Below are 17,742 nucleotides of genomic sequence, written 5' to 3' on the forward strand. Positions count from 1 at the left end.
TATTTATGGAGATTGGCCCAAGGATTGTTGCTGGATCCATACTTTTTTTTTGTGTGTGTGGTGAGATCTGCCAAAGCTTGACTGGTATGACTTTCAAGGACTGAAAGTAATCTCCATATGATGAAGCATCAAAGAATTTAGTTAGCCAATTATAAAATACTGGGAGATAGAAACTTCTGATTTTAGTAAGAAATGTTAAAACTGAAAGAGATTAAATTTATTTTCATTCTTGTACATGCTAGATTCTTTGAAAATTATTAAGCATAGATAATTTACTTAGGTTTTAATTTTAAAAAACAGGAAGTTTAAAGAAGTCCCTGCTATTTTGGAACTTTCATTAGAATGCAGATACAAAAAATATTAAATTGTACTAGAAGTGAATGTGCAATATCATACTGGTTAAGGCACAGAAGTGTGAGACAGACATCAAGAATGCTACTGAATTTAATGTTAATAAAATAAAGTTTGTTAGCATAAAAAAAAAAAAGTCAAAAGGAGAGTGAGGGAACATTGTATCAATGACCATATAAGGAATGCCAGTAGTCCTAGAGCTGGCAGGGATCCTAAAGATCTTCCAGTCCAAACCTCTTATTTAACTTCTGTTTAACTTCTTGTCAAAGAGAAGACAGATGCACAAGTTACCTTACATAAATAATTTATTAGCACATGGAACACAGCATAAATAACTAATTCATTCAAAGCCTTACAATGGCTAATTACTTTAAGAAACAACCTGTAACTTACTGATTACACACTTCTTTAAAATATAATGTAATCTTAGCAGTCACAGAAAAAAGTTCCACATGCTGAATCATCACATTTCATTTACAATCTGATTAAAAAAAAAAAAAAACACATAAAAACAAATGGGTACTGAAGACTCATTGACAGATCACTTAAAATGAATATTGTAAGTCTTCTAAATTCAGAAATAAAACAACTGTAAGAGAATCTGTCCCTGAAAAGCCAATTTTAATTCACTGGGGAATTCATTTTTGTCACTTTAGGGAATTCCCATATGAAGACTTTTAAAAAACAAGATCATTCCATACGCTTTTGTAAAGTTAGGTCATGGTTTAACTATAATAATACCTTTATGATTATTTATCTAGATTATGTGTCAGTTTTGAAAAACCAACAAAACTGAGCAGTAGATTTGATGGCAGAAACAACACAGCACCTGTTAATAGCAATTACATCAATCTTAGATAAAAAAAACAATCTAGTGGATATTAAAAATTGAAACTGAAATATATATATGTAAAAACAAAAGTTTTAGCAACATGAATCTGGATTTCTTATGTAGTCTTTCTAAAAATACCATTCTGCTGGTTTCTAACCCTAAATGACAATGCCACAAAGTAATGTGATTTTCTTTCCTTTTTATATTTGTCAGGACAAGTGCACAAAGTTAATTTTCTTAAGGATGTCTTTTAAAACAACACACTTATCTCTTTAAGGATTTAAAAGTAAATTAAAAGAATTAAGAGTGCAAACTTCCAGTGTTGGCACATGATTAAAAAAAATTCTCAATAAGCCAAATATGTCCAGATAATGCATCCACTTACAAGGCTTTCTGTAAACATTAAAATGGTATTTCTCCTGACTGAAAATATCTTAATTACTGGCATATCAAAGTATAGTGGAAAATTAATTCTGTCTCTAAGACAGAATTCATTAGAGTAAAATAAATAAAAATTCAAGCAAAAAGCAAACTGCAGAAACTGTGGGCTATGGGGAAAGGTAAATTACCCATTGGGTAATCTGAAGCTTATAAAGCGCCTTGAGTGCATTAAATAGAAAGGCACTATATAAATGTAAGTTGATTATCTGAAATAATCATTTGTGAATCAACAATCTATTTTCACATTTATTTTTCAATACAGAATTTGAAAAAAGTCAACTTATGACCAAAGTGATTTTTCTTTTTAAATCCAGGTAAAATTTGCATCTCCTTACTGGAAATCTGCTGATACTTTGAACTAGTAAGTGAATTTGCTTCCAAGTTTTAAATTAAATATCCATATAGCATTCCCACTCTACAAATAGGTGTGGGGAAATTAAGAATGTTGTAAGTAGATTTTTGCATAGTGACAAAACTGTGATTTGCTTCAAAACAATGACTTAGAAATGGTGTTCATCTCTTCCATCAAAATTAATGGAATTAGAAGTAGTCAGTGATTGTTCACGATGCACTCCTATACAAGTCAGAGTTTAAAAACTGTCCACTTGAACCTAGTATTAAGGGACCAGATTGAACAACAACAAAAAAGGAATTTAAGGCTGAACCTCCCATGCACTTTGTATTGAGATTTCTGAAAACATGTGCCAGGAACCTCAATTATTCATACACACACAGATATTGATAAAGGCACATTTTGAAGAGAGCTCCTCAAGGACACTGATCAGAGTGAACTTCTTTCATTGACTCTTGCCCTCCCTTGTAAAAGAAGGGTATTTTTTTTTTTTAACATTGAGGATTCTTTGTAATGTTTTAAGAAAATTATGAAAATGCTAGTCGTATTGCAGCTGGGAGGGACCTTAGAGATTCATCTTGTTCAACACCTTTACTTTATCAATGAAGAAATTGAGGCTTAGAGAGGTTAAATGATTTGCCTTATGTCACATAGCTAGTTTGTGGCAATGGGAGGGCTAGAATTCAGGATCTCCTGACAAAATTTTACGCAAGTGAAAAATAATGCATGCATATGATACTTTATGACTTTAAATAAGCACATATTTCAGGACAGAAAACTTTATTTTAGTAACCTAAAAACATAAATGAATGGAAAACTGAATGGGAACTTTGTGGGACATATATAATTATTTTCAATTTTCTGAAACGAAACCTTTAAAAAAAAATCACAACAATAAATATATATTATTTGTTAATTTCTTGAGAAAAGTGAAGCTTTAATTGTCTGAATGATACTCTTCTTTTAACAAGTCAAGAAAAGTAAAATAGCCAGTAAAATTCATTTAAAAACGCACACATACACTCAGCTTTAATACAACTGAAATATAATTCAAATGGGGGAAAAAGCTATTTGATCCCAAGTGTCACTATGGAATGATTTCATAGAGATATCTGGAATTTATGTAAGGTGAAAATTCAAATCTAAAATAAAAATAATTTTAAAACCTCTGATTATAATGGAAGTTCTGACATAATTTAACCTACCGAAATGCTACTTATCCCTGCTAGAATTTCACAGTATCTGGCCTGTTTGATGTTAATATCTGTTAAGTCACTGGCACAGGGTGCTGCTTCAGCAGTTGGTACTCCAAAGCCAAAATCCATCATACACCATCAAGTGTGACAAGATAAACATTAAAAAGCTTGAGATTCAGATTGGTATTTAAATTTGTATGGAAAATAAAGTTCTAAGTGCTTTGCAGTGACTGAGAGCTGGTATAAATATTGGCAGCCTTCTTTCCAAAGATAAATAAGTAAATCATGAGATCTATGAGAAACATTCAAATATTTTGGCAATGCAGAAGATGTAGATGTCCATGAAAATCCATGAGACGCTTCCAAAAATACTCAGTTACTTGACAATCAAAACTTTACTCTTTGCTTAAAGAAGAAAAACAAAAATTCAACACACATAGCCAGTGGCAGTCCCAAGAGTGGCCTCTTCTAGGATTATTTCAACGATTATTCTCTGTGGGGTTTTCTTTTGGGTTTTTCTTCATAAGACTCTCCATACTCATTAACTCTGCTCTTATCCACAGGATAAAGCCTGAAATAATACAATTTTAACAGAATTAGTTTTTTTCCACATAACATTTCAAATTATAATTATTATTGTTGTGGAGGATGGGAGTGAATAGAAAACAAAAAGTTACACTTGAATCATTTCCAATATTTTATAATCCAAGCTAAACAGTTTTTAACACATAAAAAATGTGAAATTTCAGAGACTTGGCTGCTAATGGATCCAAGACCCTGAAGAGATAGAATAGCTGTTTTTAAGTTTTAAGTTTTTTTTAAACCAAAGTTTATTACTCTTCCATTTAAAAAAATCCAAACAACACAAACAAAAAACCACTATTAAATACGTAATTATTCAAAGCAAGGAGAGAAGGGCAGGAAAAAGGAGAAAATAAGGGAAAGTAAGGAAAGGAATGGGTCCACTTCAGTCAAGAGAAAGGAAAACTTTTACTCACTTTTTAGCAGCTGGGAAAAAACCCAAATCTTCCACATTCTTTATTTATATAGATTCATCAGTCATTAGAAATTAACAACCCATAAACTGATGAAGTCTCTTACACAAACAAAAGATTCAAAATTTGACAGTCAATAAAGAATCAAACTAAGGATTCTTTTTTTTTTTTTCCTCTTTGGATTTTTGTGTAAATACTCTCTTAATTCTTCTATTTTTATGAACCTTCTTAGGCTCCTTTCAAAAAATTTTATTGTCCCTATCACATCCCTAAGGTCCCATTCTGAACTCACATCTATCTTTGCAATTTTACACTTAATTGTGATCTCATCATTTCTCTCCTATAGGCTCAATGATCATTTCTATGTATATGATTCTGACACCTATGTATTCATTCTTTGTCCCCCTCTTGAGATCCAAGCGAAGATCTCCAACTGCTTAGTGAAGATCTGAGATTCTGTAATTCTCATCTCTGTCCCCCAGGCTTGTCATTATCTCTCCTCATCCCTGCCTTCCTTCAATGGGATAGAGCCCCATCTTAAGTTACTTGTTATTTCTTATTTAAAATGTTTATTATACACTTTCTGTCCTAAAAGGATGTAAGTTCCTTGAGGACAGAGGCTTTCGTTTTTGTCTCTGTGTTCTCAGTGGCTGTCACATAATAAGTGCTTGATACACATTTGCTAATTGATTATAGTCCTAAGAATACAGTCTGCTAAGCCAATTAGAAAAATTTCTCTTGGATTAGGCCATTGAAATTTTGCTGAAGGAGGCAAGGAATAGCTAGCATGTCTTTCCTTGTAAAATATATGAAGATTATCTCAATTGTAGTGTATCAGAGCATTCTGATTTTTATAATTAGTACAATTATCCAGACACAAAACCCTGGGATGAAGGGCAGTCATGATATAAAAATGAGAGTAATTTTTATTATCATAGCTTCATTTAAGAATATATCCAACTACCTTTCATTTAAGTCTGTGCTTCTAAAACAACACATTCTAATTTGTGATTTGGTCTTTTGAGTGGACTAACTCTATAGGCGGTAGTGCCCTATTCAAATGATAGAAGTAGTTAGCCTGAAAACTCCCCTATACTCTATAATTCCCATAATTTGGGATTCTAATAGTTTATTGTTTTTTTTATTAACTTGCTTAGTAAATAGATGTTTTCCCCAGAGTGAGACAACCTTAAGCGAACTAATAAAATCAAATTTCTAAATTTGTAAAATGGAAGACCAACACCTGGGCCTGTGGTACCTTTCAAAAAGGTAAATAAATGTCATGAGTCCTAACATACACAAAGAGTCAGAAACATTCTACTAAACAAATAAAATATAGGTAGAAGTAACATTTCTAAATTTGGTACAATTATTTTGACTCAAATTGCCAGTGACTTAACGAATAAACTACTGATACTACATATGAGATTAATGCTTGCAAATGCTTATTTTTCAAGTGAACAGTGTATTTATATCCATGATCCCATATAAAAAACATATAACAGCACATTAAAAGCAAAAGATGGGGACACAAAAATAAATGGGGAAAAACTCACCATCTTTGGTAAAGGTAAACAAGAAATACCACATCATCCCGAAAACATGCCAGCCTATGTGATGTTGGCATAGTGATAATAAACGCAAAGATATCATCAATGAATGTATTAAAAGCCTGCAAAAGTAGAAGGAAATATATAGGTTAATAAATATTTAACATCATATCCATAAATATTTGATATCATCATATCCTGAATGAATAAGACTGAATAATAATTAAGGTAAATATTCAGTGATATTCAGTGGCTGAGTAGAAATAGAAATACTTTGTATAGCAGAAAATGAGTACTGACAACTCTGCTATCATTTAATATCTCTTGTATAACTTTTATTTCATCACACTAAAAACCTTACTGAATGCAAGAATACAAAATTCTCTTGTCAATGATTAAAAATTTGATAAAAAGGAAAAATGTGTTATTAATAAGCATAGCTCAAGTTTTATCCCTACTAAATTCTAAAAGTTACCTCTACCTTTAGTCCATCAGCAGCAATTTTCTAGTTAATTTTAGTTTTCTTACAAAAAAGACTAAACCTAACAATTATGAATGTTTCCCTCAGTCTGTTAGATTATACCCTAAAGTGACCAACTAACAAATGGGTGTGATATGCTGTTTACTATAATCAACCCCTCTTACCCCAAGACAAAGACTAAAGCAACCTGATTCACTCAGCAGCTTGCAGGGGGTACTCAAAAGGTAATTTAATGAAAACAACAGGTCACATGGATCCTTAGTAAGGTTTTCACCAGATACATCGAAAAAGTTGTAATTTAACAAGCTCACAGAAAAAGCCATTGGGCTGCCACTGAAAAACACATCTGGAAATCCAAAAGTGACAGGTACTAAATTGCCTCTTTGTTCCTCTCAAAAAATTAATTTACTAGGCCTTGAAGTTCAACTTCATTTATTTATTTTGTTAGAGCTTTTTATTGATAGAACATATCCATAGGTAATTTTTCAACATTGTCCCTTGCAATCACTTCTGTTCCAACTTTTCCCTTCCCTCCCTCCACCTTCCCCTCCCCTAGGTGGCAGGCAGTCTCATACATGTCTTAAATACAATATATGTGTACACATCTGTACAGTTCTCTTATTGCACAAGAAAAATCGGATTTAGAAAGGTAAAAATAACCTGAAAAGAAAAACAAAAATGCAAGTAGTCCACGTTCATTTCCCAGTGTTCTTTCTCTGGGTATAGCTGGTTCTGTCCAGCATTGATCAATTGAAGACGTTCAACTTTATATTGACAAATTATTAAAGTACGGAAAAAACAACTCTACCTCAATGAAATAAGTTATCCTATCATCACTATACACTACAGAGTTCTTTCTCTTAACTTTTCTAAGGACCTAAGGAACTACTGATTTCACCACTGAATAGAATGCATGGAAACAGATCTAGGGAATACTGCACTTTCCTATAAAAGTAGGTCTCTATAGGAATCAAAAACAAAAACAAAAACAAAAACAAAAACAAAGAATGATGTGATGGTACAATCAAATAAGCCACCATTTTGCCCAAAACAAAAAACTTATAAAGTACTTCTTGTTCTAAAACTGGGCAGGGTTGTACTTTAAATAATAACTCAAGAGTCTTACTAGCCTTTTCTTCATAGGATTTTCCATGACTAATCATAATAATTAACTTTCAGAATTATGCTGACACTTAAAAGTTTAAATTGTCTAGTTATGACTTGATCCTCTAGATTTCTGATTTGTATGTTTTTTAAAAAAAAAAAAGTTCCAAAAGTATTTTCCTAAAAGAGGATGGAAATGTACTAAAAATTAAGAAGAATTAATACATCAATTTGGTGTAATTACTTTCTGTTTGAAAGCTCTTCATGTGTATCTGATATGTGGTTATAAATCAAGGCAATGCTCTACAACCACTAGAAATGGAGGATGATTAATGAGCTATTGTAGGGCATTTCCTAAAAACAAACAAACAAATAAATAAATGAAGCAACTGTCTCAAAAAGGTAAAAACCACACGACAAATTGGCAATATAAAATTTGAAGTTATTTATCAAGATCATCCACTGGCCTTGAAACATTCCTGAAAATTCTTTCAGACATACTTAATTTTGTTTAACACTGAAAGATACTCATGGCTATATCAGAATAAAGTCTTTTAGATGTAAATGGCTTTCAATCTCTCTCCCATCTTTGCAACTGTTGGTGACTTTGGGTATGGAGATCTGCCATAGATCTATTATGGCTTCATTTAATTTTAATGAACTGCTTCCTTTTTTTTTTTTTTTTTTTTTTTAATTTTTTATTATAAGGCTCTCTAAAGAGGGAAAGGAAAGGGTAAGTCTGGAAATGAAGGAAATGTAGAAATAGAAGCAATTAATGCATTAAAAAAAAAAAAACACCACTTACTTTGTATGTAAATGCCTTCCAAGGTAAATGTGCAACAGACTTCATCTAGAATAAAAAACCACAAAGATCAACACTGGGATTAGCAGTGGAGAAAGAAGTTATAAAATAGAGGGGAAGGGGGACCCAAAAGACAGGAAACAGCTTGAAGACTGCATGAATAAAAACGTGCTGGTATCTTACCTTATAATTCACAAACAGCTGGGGCAACATAAAGAGAAAGCCAAAGGCATATACTCCTAAAGGAGAAAATTTAAACACTTGATGAAGTCTGTGAAGTAATAACTATTCCACAAGGTACACAGTGGCACAGGGCATAGAAAGCTGAACCTGTCATCCTGCCTATAAGCCATACTAACTATATGACAGAACAAGACTGTTAAGTTTTTAGTATCCCTGTCAACTTTCTAAGGCTGAGCTGCAAAGTAGTTTCTGATTTTAATTGAGCAGAGGAAGTTTTTTACACCAGTGAAATCAAAGGTACCATGAAAACAAATTACACAAAATATTTATTTCTTTAAATAAAAGGTAGTATATTCACCTTTAATAGCTACCCGAACAAACATTAATTAGAACGTCTAAAATAGAGTGTCCTAATTAGTGGATTTCAGCAAGGTAAAAAGTACCCAAGGGAAAAAATCATAATTTTTTGTTAATCAAAATAACTTGTACAAGTTAGTTGTGATTGTGCAACATGAGTTATAATTTTATGTAGTTATAATTTTATGGATTTTTCTTAAGTATTTAAGGAGAAAAAAAAAAGATAAGGCCAAATACTTAAACCATGGCTTAATTATGTATCTGATTATTTTGCAAAATTACTATTCTAATAATTTTTACATGGTTTCTTAATGGACTTAAAAGACTTATTGCATCTTTTCAAGTGTCTTATTTATGCAGAGTAACTTTATATAATGAAACCAACTCCAGCAAAAGGAATCAGATGATAAATAGCTATTTTACTTCTATTTTAAAGACTTTTTAGAACTTTTATTGGAAATATATCTTTGAATAGACAGCTATAGATAAATATATGAAGATAACATCCTGAAAATTCTTCCTTTTAATAGCTCTGAAAGGAGAGCCTAGACATAAAAGGATTTTTGGTTAGGGAGAAAGGTCTTAAAGAAGCTTTAATGAGTTTAGGATAAAATCGTGGAAGGACCTTCCAACATAAAATTATATAATAAGTATGTTAGTCTAATTGAAATTTATACATTGGGTGAAAATGAGGGAAAGGATTAGGAATAAATGTTAATGACAACAAAAGAATTATACAAATATTACATAACGATTATATACTTCAGAGATTTTTTGTCTTCAATTTTGTGATAAAGCATTTTCTTTAAATAAGATGTCCCAAAGTTTGCTTCTATAAATTATATGTACACTTTTGATATAAAAAGGAAACAGAAATTATGTTACCAATGTGTAGAGCTTTGACCTACTGTCTATTATGGTTAGTCACAAGAAAAGTATATATCCTTGGAATAGGAATGTCTTTTCATGAAATACTGTTCCCTGATAACTGCACTTGCACATCTGGATGTAAACCAATGTAGGGGCTGTATTTGGACTTTCTTGGGAACTAAAATTACAAAACTAACATTCTGTACATAAGAGCACCAAAAATCTAGCCAAATAAAAATGAGATCATTCAATAAATATACAATAAAAATGTGGACTCACCATTGACAAAGCTGTTGATTAACCAAGAATACCAGCTTTTAAAAAATGGAGAGAAAAATTAGTTTATTAGCAGCATTATTTTATTTTGTTCTTGTCATTATATAACATTCTTTTTAGATTCAAAGAAAATGGGCATAAATAATGTAATAGAAATACCCTTGTTGGTGGAGGCTGTGGTATATAAAGACAACTGTTGAGATATTTTTATAAGTAGTATGACAAATATCAAATAATACAATGAACTTAATGGGGAAAAAAATCCATTCTTTAAAAACTTCAAGCAAAAAGAGCTAATCAGGCTTTTTTTTTCAATGTTTATTCAAACTTTCACTGAAGTCATTTTGATCACTCTCTCACACTAAAAAGGCAGTGAGATGGCAGAGAATGTTAGATATGGAATCTGGAAGACATAAGTTGAAATCCAACTTTGGATACTTATTAGATGCATGACCTGGAACAAATCACTTAATTTCTTTGTGCCTCAATTTCCTATTCTATAAAAGAAAGACAAATAACTGAACCTACTTCTCAATTGTTTTTCTCATTGTAAGGACAAAATGAGATATGTGTAAAGTTCTTTGAAAACCTTAAAGAGTGCTCTATAAATGCTATTACTACTTATGTTGATCTACATCACATACAAAGAGACAGGGACTTGAAAATGGACTGAAAATGTTTCCTTTTTAGGATAATATCAAGCAAATTTCTTTTTTTTTTCTTTTTTGTGAGGCAATTGGCATTAAGTGATTTGCCTAGGGTCACATAGCTAGGTTATGTGTCTGAGGCTGGATTTGAATTCAGGTCCTCTTGACTACAGGGCTGATGATCTGTCCACTGCACCATCTAGTTGCCCCTATTACCCAAATTTCAATGCCTTTATTTACTTATTTTGTCATGAACTCTTGAAGCTGGTTTGGAGCATTCTCCATCATTTAAGCATCACTGTCATTCAAATTAGCTATCTTAAACTTAGAGACTAGATAAGTATTGTCAACCTTGGCTTAGGCACATTATAAGGGTAGATCCAAGATCTTTGGGCTACAAATCTTAGATATTATATACTAGTTTTCAAGATTACTTAATAAAATATTTCTCAAGGTAATGCTTTTTGGACTGATTATACAGATTATTCATATGGAATTAATTATCTTAGATCCCTCCGTTCTTGCTCATCATGAGAATCCCCATCGGAAAATGTGTAAGAGATTAATAAAACAAGTATGTTCAAGATCAGTCAATTTTACTACCTATTAGATAGCATTAGTAAGTTTGAAGGAGGGAAGATTGTTAAATTGGCTAAAATGAAATGTTTAGCTAGTTCTAACAATCCTGCATTTTTATGTTTGCCTATAAGCCTGACTAATTTGACATATTTCATTTTATTGACCACAGCAATATGCAAGAGAATATGATTTTAACATAATAACAATTTATCCCTAATTACTTATACTATTTACCTAGATTATAATCTAGAGGTTAAAGGACCATATTTTAAATTAGTTTTAAACTCTTAAAATTAACCTGGCTATGAATCATATTACAATTCTTTACATATCATATGTAGTATCTTGCACCTGAGTTCTTTAGAAATGGGGACAAATAAGATGACCTCTTAAAATTCCTTTCTTATGAAAAAAAGTAAATCTAGTTCTGTTGTTTAGATTAAAGATTTTTCTTATCTGTAAAATTAATGAGTAAAATTGGGGCAGCTAGGTGGCTCAATGCATAGAAGGCTAGGCCTACACTCAGGAAGACTCAGGAAGTTCAAATCTAGCCTCATATATTTACTAGTCATGTGACTCTGGGCAAATCACTTAACCCTGTTTACCTTAATCCACTGGAGAAGAAACTCCACTAGCAAACCAATTTAGTATTTTTGTCAAGAAAATCCCATAAACAGTATGGTCTTTGGAATCACAGAATTAGATATGACTGAACAACAAAAATGACTAGATCACCTCTAAGGGCTTCTCCAGCTAAAAATTCTGATTCACCCAACAGTTTAGATAAAATGTTCTAAAATTAATTATATGCATCACTGAATTATTTATATAGGAATAGTTAACACAAAGAGCACATACCACTGTGACCTATGCAGGATGAACCACTTGAACATATATATATACACACACATACATATATATATACATATATGTATACATATATATATACATATATGTATATATATGTATGTACACATACATATTCATTTCCTAGTGTCCATTTAATCTTTGGGTATCCCTAGGTCAACTAATAAAGAAAAATACTATTAGTAATGAATGAACAATGGTGTTTTAAATTCATAGCTATCTCTATATGCCAATTTAAGGTAACTCTTGTTAAAAAAAAAAAAAAAAAGCTTAATAGTCATCATATCACCTAGTTTGTAGCTCAAGATAAATTTTCCACTGAACTTGCTTCCAGTATTAATATGATACTTTATGGAATCTTACCTTTTATATTTGACATTTAGGAGTGAATAAGCTGCACCTCCAATACACAAAGGATAGAGTAAATAAGACAGATATTTCATAGCCTGGTGAAGAATGAAAAACCACTGTTAACTGTCAGTGAAGAGTTCAAAATATGAAACTATTTAAAACATTTTATATAATTAATGGAAAATGTGATTAAGGAAGAAAACCCAATCTATGGCAAATATTCTTCCAAAGAGAAAGATATATAATTTAATTAATAGGTATATTTATTTATATTCCAGATTGAATTATTCATTAAAATTCCAGGTAAACCTGGTGAACTAGTAAACACAAAGGAAAAAAATTAAAATATTTCTATTTGGCCCAAAGTGTCATTTATTACTCAAAATGCATAATTGAAGCTAGTCAAACAACAGCTACCAAAATATGGAATAGTTCCATAAACACTGGGAATGTTTTCCTACAGACTATGCTGCCAATATACTATAAGAACTATTCCTCCATTTCAGCATTGGATTTGAAAATACATATATCAATACATTCTAAACTATGACTTTCTTGTAATTTAATTTCAATAAAAAAGATTGGAATCTTTAAGAGATATTATGAAATCTCCCTCAAAGATTTTTTAAATGAGAGAAATTCTCATCTGTCAAAGTTGAAACTTAGCCAATGTTCCACTCAACCCTAAAATTCATATAAACTGTTATAAGAATGACAGCATGGTGTCACTTTTTTGTAGGTTCCTTGTTTTCCAAGATATATTTTATTAGTCAGTATTTTTGACATGGGTTATTAAAATTGTTGTACAATTATTCACTATGTAATTCTCTCCTGAACCCTCCCCCCAAAAAGCCTTTCAAACGAGTGTCACATTGTTGATGTAATGCCTTGACTGAATGTGCAATAATAGTCTCATTATGAGACATTATCTTACCTGAGTATCATATTCCTCAGTTTTCCTTTCAGATTCATTGTAAGCTCCAAACTATTTTAAATTTAAAAAATTAAAATTAATTCATTTATGGAATGATTATGAATTCTATTTAATTATATAAAGATTGAGTGATATTTAATGGTAGGGAAAACTTCATAATTTTCACAAAACTGTAATATATTAAAAATCATACTGTATATATTCTGATAACTTGCTGAAAGATTATGAAACGACAATTAGAAAATAATTGTAATGATATCACATTTTTGTAGCTTATAGAATATTACACTATATCTACTGTTCTAAAATTTAAGCATAATCCATTACAACATATGGCATGTATTTAAACTAATGTGATTTTTCTGAGTTGAAAGTTAAACATAACATACAAATTACATTTTACTATGTGTCAGATAACCCCCAAGTTTAATAGTTTCTCTTAATTCTGAGAAATAACTGTTTTTATTTATCACACATATATAACCCAACAACATATCAAAAATGTCTGGTAGATTATTACAAAAGAAAAAATTAACATTACTACATTCTAGTTTTAAATGAAACCAGTATTTTAAAATTAAGGATGAAATACATTTTCAAAGTTGCAAATTCTCTTGTCCTAAAATTGTCCAAATTCTGGATAACCTAATGTGAATTGAGGATGAAGGTAATATTCCATTTCCTAGAAACCCCTTTATTATCTTAGAACTGATACTTTACAGAAGCCATTGATGGAATAATCAAGTTGGATTTATCATTTACCACTTCTCTATCCTCCCTAGAGCCAGTGAGAATTGTGAAGAGAAGCATTTGTTTCCCTTCCTTCCTATGACTTTTGTTTTCCTTCAGGCATCTATCTAGCCTTCTAACATACAGGCTTTTCAATAAACACACCGATGCTAAGTAAAGTTAAAATCTGCAAGTATGAGCTGTGGCATTAAAGCAGGACTCCATTAGAACTTGTGTTCTTAGTTTTTAATACTTAATTTGTCTGGTTCCTTTGTTTAATTTTAATTTCCTTAATGTTTAGTATTTCAAATCATATTAATATAGTAGGTAAAATAGCAGTTTGATTATATTATTCTCTTGCTAAAAAAGAAAAAAAAGTTCTTCAGTAGACTCCTGTTATTTGCTCCTTTTTTTTCTATCTAGTGTTTTTCCCCCTTTTGATCTGATTTTTCTGGTACAGCATAATAAATATGGAAATATGTTGTACATGCTTGCTCTTTAGGAGAGGGAGATTATGGGTAGTTCTACTTAGTACCTTGTTTCAGGTTCTGACCAAAACATCTTCTTGTAAGATTAGATCAACTCTAATTAGTTAGCAGTTAGTAAGGATTCCAACAGACTCCTACTGCTTACTTGGATGAAACTTAAATTTTTTCACCTGGTGTTTGTCTAATCAGGACTCAATCTAACTTTCTCACCTTATTCTCCACAAATTCCCTATATGAATCCTCTATTATGAACAAGATGGTCTATAACTACTGCTTGTATTTTTACTTCTATATCTTTGTACACAAATGCTCTCTTCTTTGCTCTCTGTCTAGTAATTAGTAACACATGGAATAAATATTAAATGATTAAAATATTAAATATCCTTGGGGGTGAGAGAGGTACAAAGATAAATGAAATATGGCCCTGGACCTTAAGCAATTAAATTATAGTTTAACAGAGTAAAATTGTACTATGATGGAATCCTATCACCATATTTCATACAATTATAATGAAATAGAATGAACTCAAAAACATGAAATCATTTTGCAAAATTCAACATTTACACTAATAGTCATACTTAATGAGCCATACTTCTCTCCATGAAGCTTCCTTTATCCATTATAGATATTATCTCTCTCTTCTCTCAACAATTAGTGACATGTTCAGACCATTCTGATAGAACCGATTTATATTTTAGATTTAAGTGATTTGTAAATAGTTTTAATCCTCCTTACAGTTACTAATACTTTTCTAAATATATCCCCCACAGTACTATGGTGCTCAATATCCCAAGATGGATTATAATTTTTTTGATGATAAACTGACCAACTTAAGAAATAAACAAAATCTATGTTCTTTTTTAATCAAAGGACACAGAAAAGTAAATTAAAATCCATATTCTTTATCCAGTATAAAATGAATAAATTGTTACTCTAGACCAGTAAAGCTATAAATATATGTCTGTGTATATATAATTTTACATAGATGTCACATAAAATAGTCTGCTGCATTTATTTCATCAAAATCTTCAATTTTACCTGGAATGTGGGTCTTAGGCCTTTCCATTGAACGGTCATTTTCAATGCTTTTTTCACTTTCCATAACTGAGGGGGAAATAGCAACATTTACTATTTTTATCCCAAGAACAAAAATAATATCAAGCCTAAGCAACATTTAAACAAAAATATCAATACATAGTCTTTGTGGCATTTGACATTACTGAAATCTCCTCTCCTACACTATTTTCCCTTTCTTACTCCTAATTCAACCATTTTTTCCAACTGTATTTCAAAGGGCTCTCTATACTAGAAGTCAGGCATGACAAGTTGAGTTCTGCTTGTTTCCTGTTTATGAATAGTTAAACTTAAGAGTTGGTACTATAATATTTTATACTATTAAATATGATTTTTAATTGTTTTGTATATAACAAGTCCTAAATCTCCATCAAGAACATAAATTCCTAAACATTAAGAAAAATGTCTCAGATTTTGAATTTTAATATTTGCAATGGTATGTTTCCAAATCCAGTATATATAAATCTTTGATGAGATCTTTAATTATGCAAAATTACCTATATTTTTCTCCTTTCAGAGATTTCATTTTATAAGGATCTCTATATTTAGGTCAATATTATACTTCTTTTGTACAATGTCTAATTGCTTAATAATAGTCAATTAATAAGTATCTACTGATGGACAATTATATTTATATGACCAGAGACTATAGAAAAAATTAGCAGAGGTTCTTCAGACATATAGATATTGCCTTTGTTGATTAATTCAAGAGTAAAAATTTCAATTCTATTTTCTTCCTTCTTCAAGGCACTGTGAAAATTGTTAGTACATATTTAATTTCTAAGGTTATTTTTTAGCTGATAAATCATTCATGGTTGAAAAATAATATTGCCAAAACAAGTGTTAAAGATTTTATAAATTAGAATTCACAAAAAGTTGACTTAATGCACACAGTAAAAATAATTAAGTTAGTAAAACTTAATTTTATAACTAAAATTACTTAAAACACTGTCCTCTAGTAGCTGCTAAGAGAAACTCACTTCTATTACTGCTCCAATGCCTGCTGGAATCAGCACCAATAAACTTGTCTGCTCATCCAAAAGGAAAAGAAATATCACCACCGTACTGAAGCATCGCCAGAGCACTGTAGAAACAATCACACATTAATTTTTTGTAAGAATAGTGAAGAAGATTACAGATTAATCTTATTTCTGAGTCTCAAATTCTGCATTTCTATTTCCAGAGTCTTGGACTGCTTATACTATCCCTGAAGTCAAACCACAACTGATTTTTACAGAAGACCAAATCTTGCTATTCATACACTGATTTTAGGAAGGCAAAAACTAAAAGATAACTCAAAAGCAATTTATTTTCTCATCCACTTTAAGAAAAGTTGAATAGAAATTTAGAATATATATAAAGCAAAATGTTCTGAAATTAAATTTACTATATCTCTAAAAAGAAAAAATGGCTCATGGTAAAAATGTCATATGCATATGTAGTATTTTCATAGGACTTTTTCTTTATAATTTGAAATAAATTTTTTGATTATTTTACTTCTTATTCAGGGATATGTCAATTGTTAGGATTTGAACTTGTCTTTTCTAACTCAAGAGTCCACAGCACTCTTCACAATACTGTTGCAGAAGTTAAAGGCAATGATCAGGAAAACCTGAGTTTAATTCCATCCTCTGAGAAACACAGACAGACAGACAGATAGACAGACACACACATACACACACACAAAATCTGTATGACCACAGGTAGGCAATTTGCTTAATCTGCCAATGTCCCAGGTAGTTATTTAAGATTATCCATTAAAGATGAAATGCTGCTCTTCATGAAGGGAAAGTGTTTCACACAGTGATGAATCTGACTTCTGGATTTAAAATACATGAATACTTTGTACTAAAGAGTCTATGATCCTAAATTTATACCTTTCCCCCAAATATCACTTAACTAAAACTTTATCATGAGTTTCAGAAAGAAGATTTAAAAGTTAAGGCATAAACTCAATTATTTTTAATGACAAAGCAAAATTATTTCTAGCTTTAGAAGACATGTAATTAGGACAAGATTTTCCTTTTTTTTTTTTTTTTTTTTTACAGGTAATTATTTTGAGTATAATTAAAGTAAGTTTTGAGTATAATAATAAAAATCTATAGGGCCCTTATTAAATCACAGAATCTTGGATTTACAGCTAAAGGAATAGTAAAGGTTACACTGAATCCAATTTTATAGAAGAGGATAATGAGTCGCAGAGAAACAGAATCTTGCCAGTATCAATTTTTCTGAGGTGAGATTTGAATCCAAATCTTCCCCACTAAAAGTCTAGCATTCTCT

At 30.8% G+C, this 17,742-nt stretch overlaps 1 protein-coding gene across 1 annotated transcript in view; it reads right to left on the minus strand.

Moving 5' to 3' along the window:
- Nucleotides 1-638: 638 nt before the first annotated feature.
- The window catches only part of CLPTM1L (CLPTM1 like), a 34,377-nt gene continuing 17,273 nt past the window's right edge, over nt 639-17,742 (minus strand). Inside the window, exons 9-17 of the mRNA XM_051969808.1 lie at nt 16,440-16,543; nt 15,424-15,489; nt 13,169-13,219; nt 12,247-12,329; nt 9,794-9,828; nt 8,288-8,343; nt 8,108-8,152; nt 5,724-5,839; nt 639-3,743 (exon numbers count right to left, since the gene is read on the minus strand). Of these exons, the coding sequence (XP_051825768.1) occupies nt 3,659-3,743; nt 5,724-5,839; nt 8,108-8,152; nt 8,288-8,343; nt 9,794-9,828; nt 12,247-12,329; nt 13,169-13,219; nt 15,424-15,489; nt 16,440-16,543 (641 nt within the window). The 3' untranslated portion in view covers nt 639-3,658. The remainder of the gene's footprint in view (nt 3,744-5,723; nt 5,840-8,107; nt 8,153-8,287; nt 8,344-9,793; nt 9,829-12,246; nt 12,330-13,168; nt 13,220-15,423; nt 15,490-16,439; nt 16,544-17,742) is intronic.

Source organism: Antechinus flavipes, chromosome 1, assembly GCF_016432865.1.
Source record: "Antechinus flavipes isolate AdamAnt ecotype Samford, QLD, Australia chromosome 1, AdamAnt_v2, whole genome shotgun sequence".
Lineage (NCBI taxonomy): Eukaryota > Metazoa > Chordata > Mammalia > Dasyuromorphia > Dasyuridae > Antechinus > Antechinus flavipes.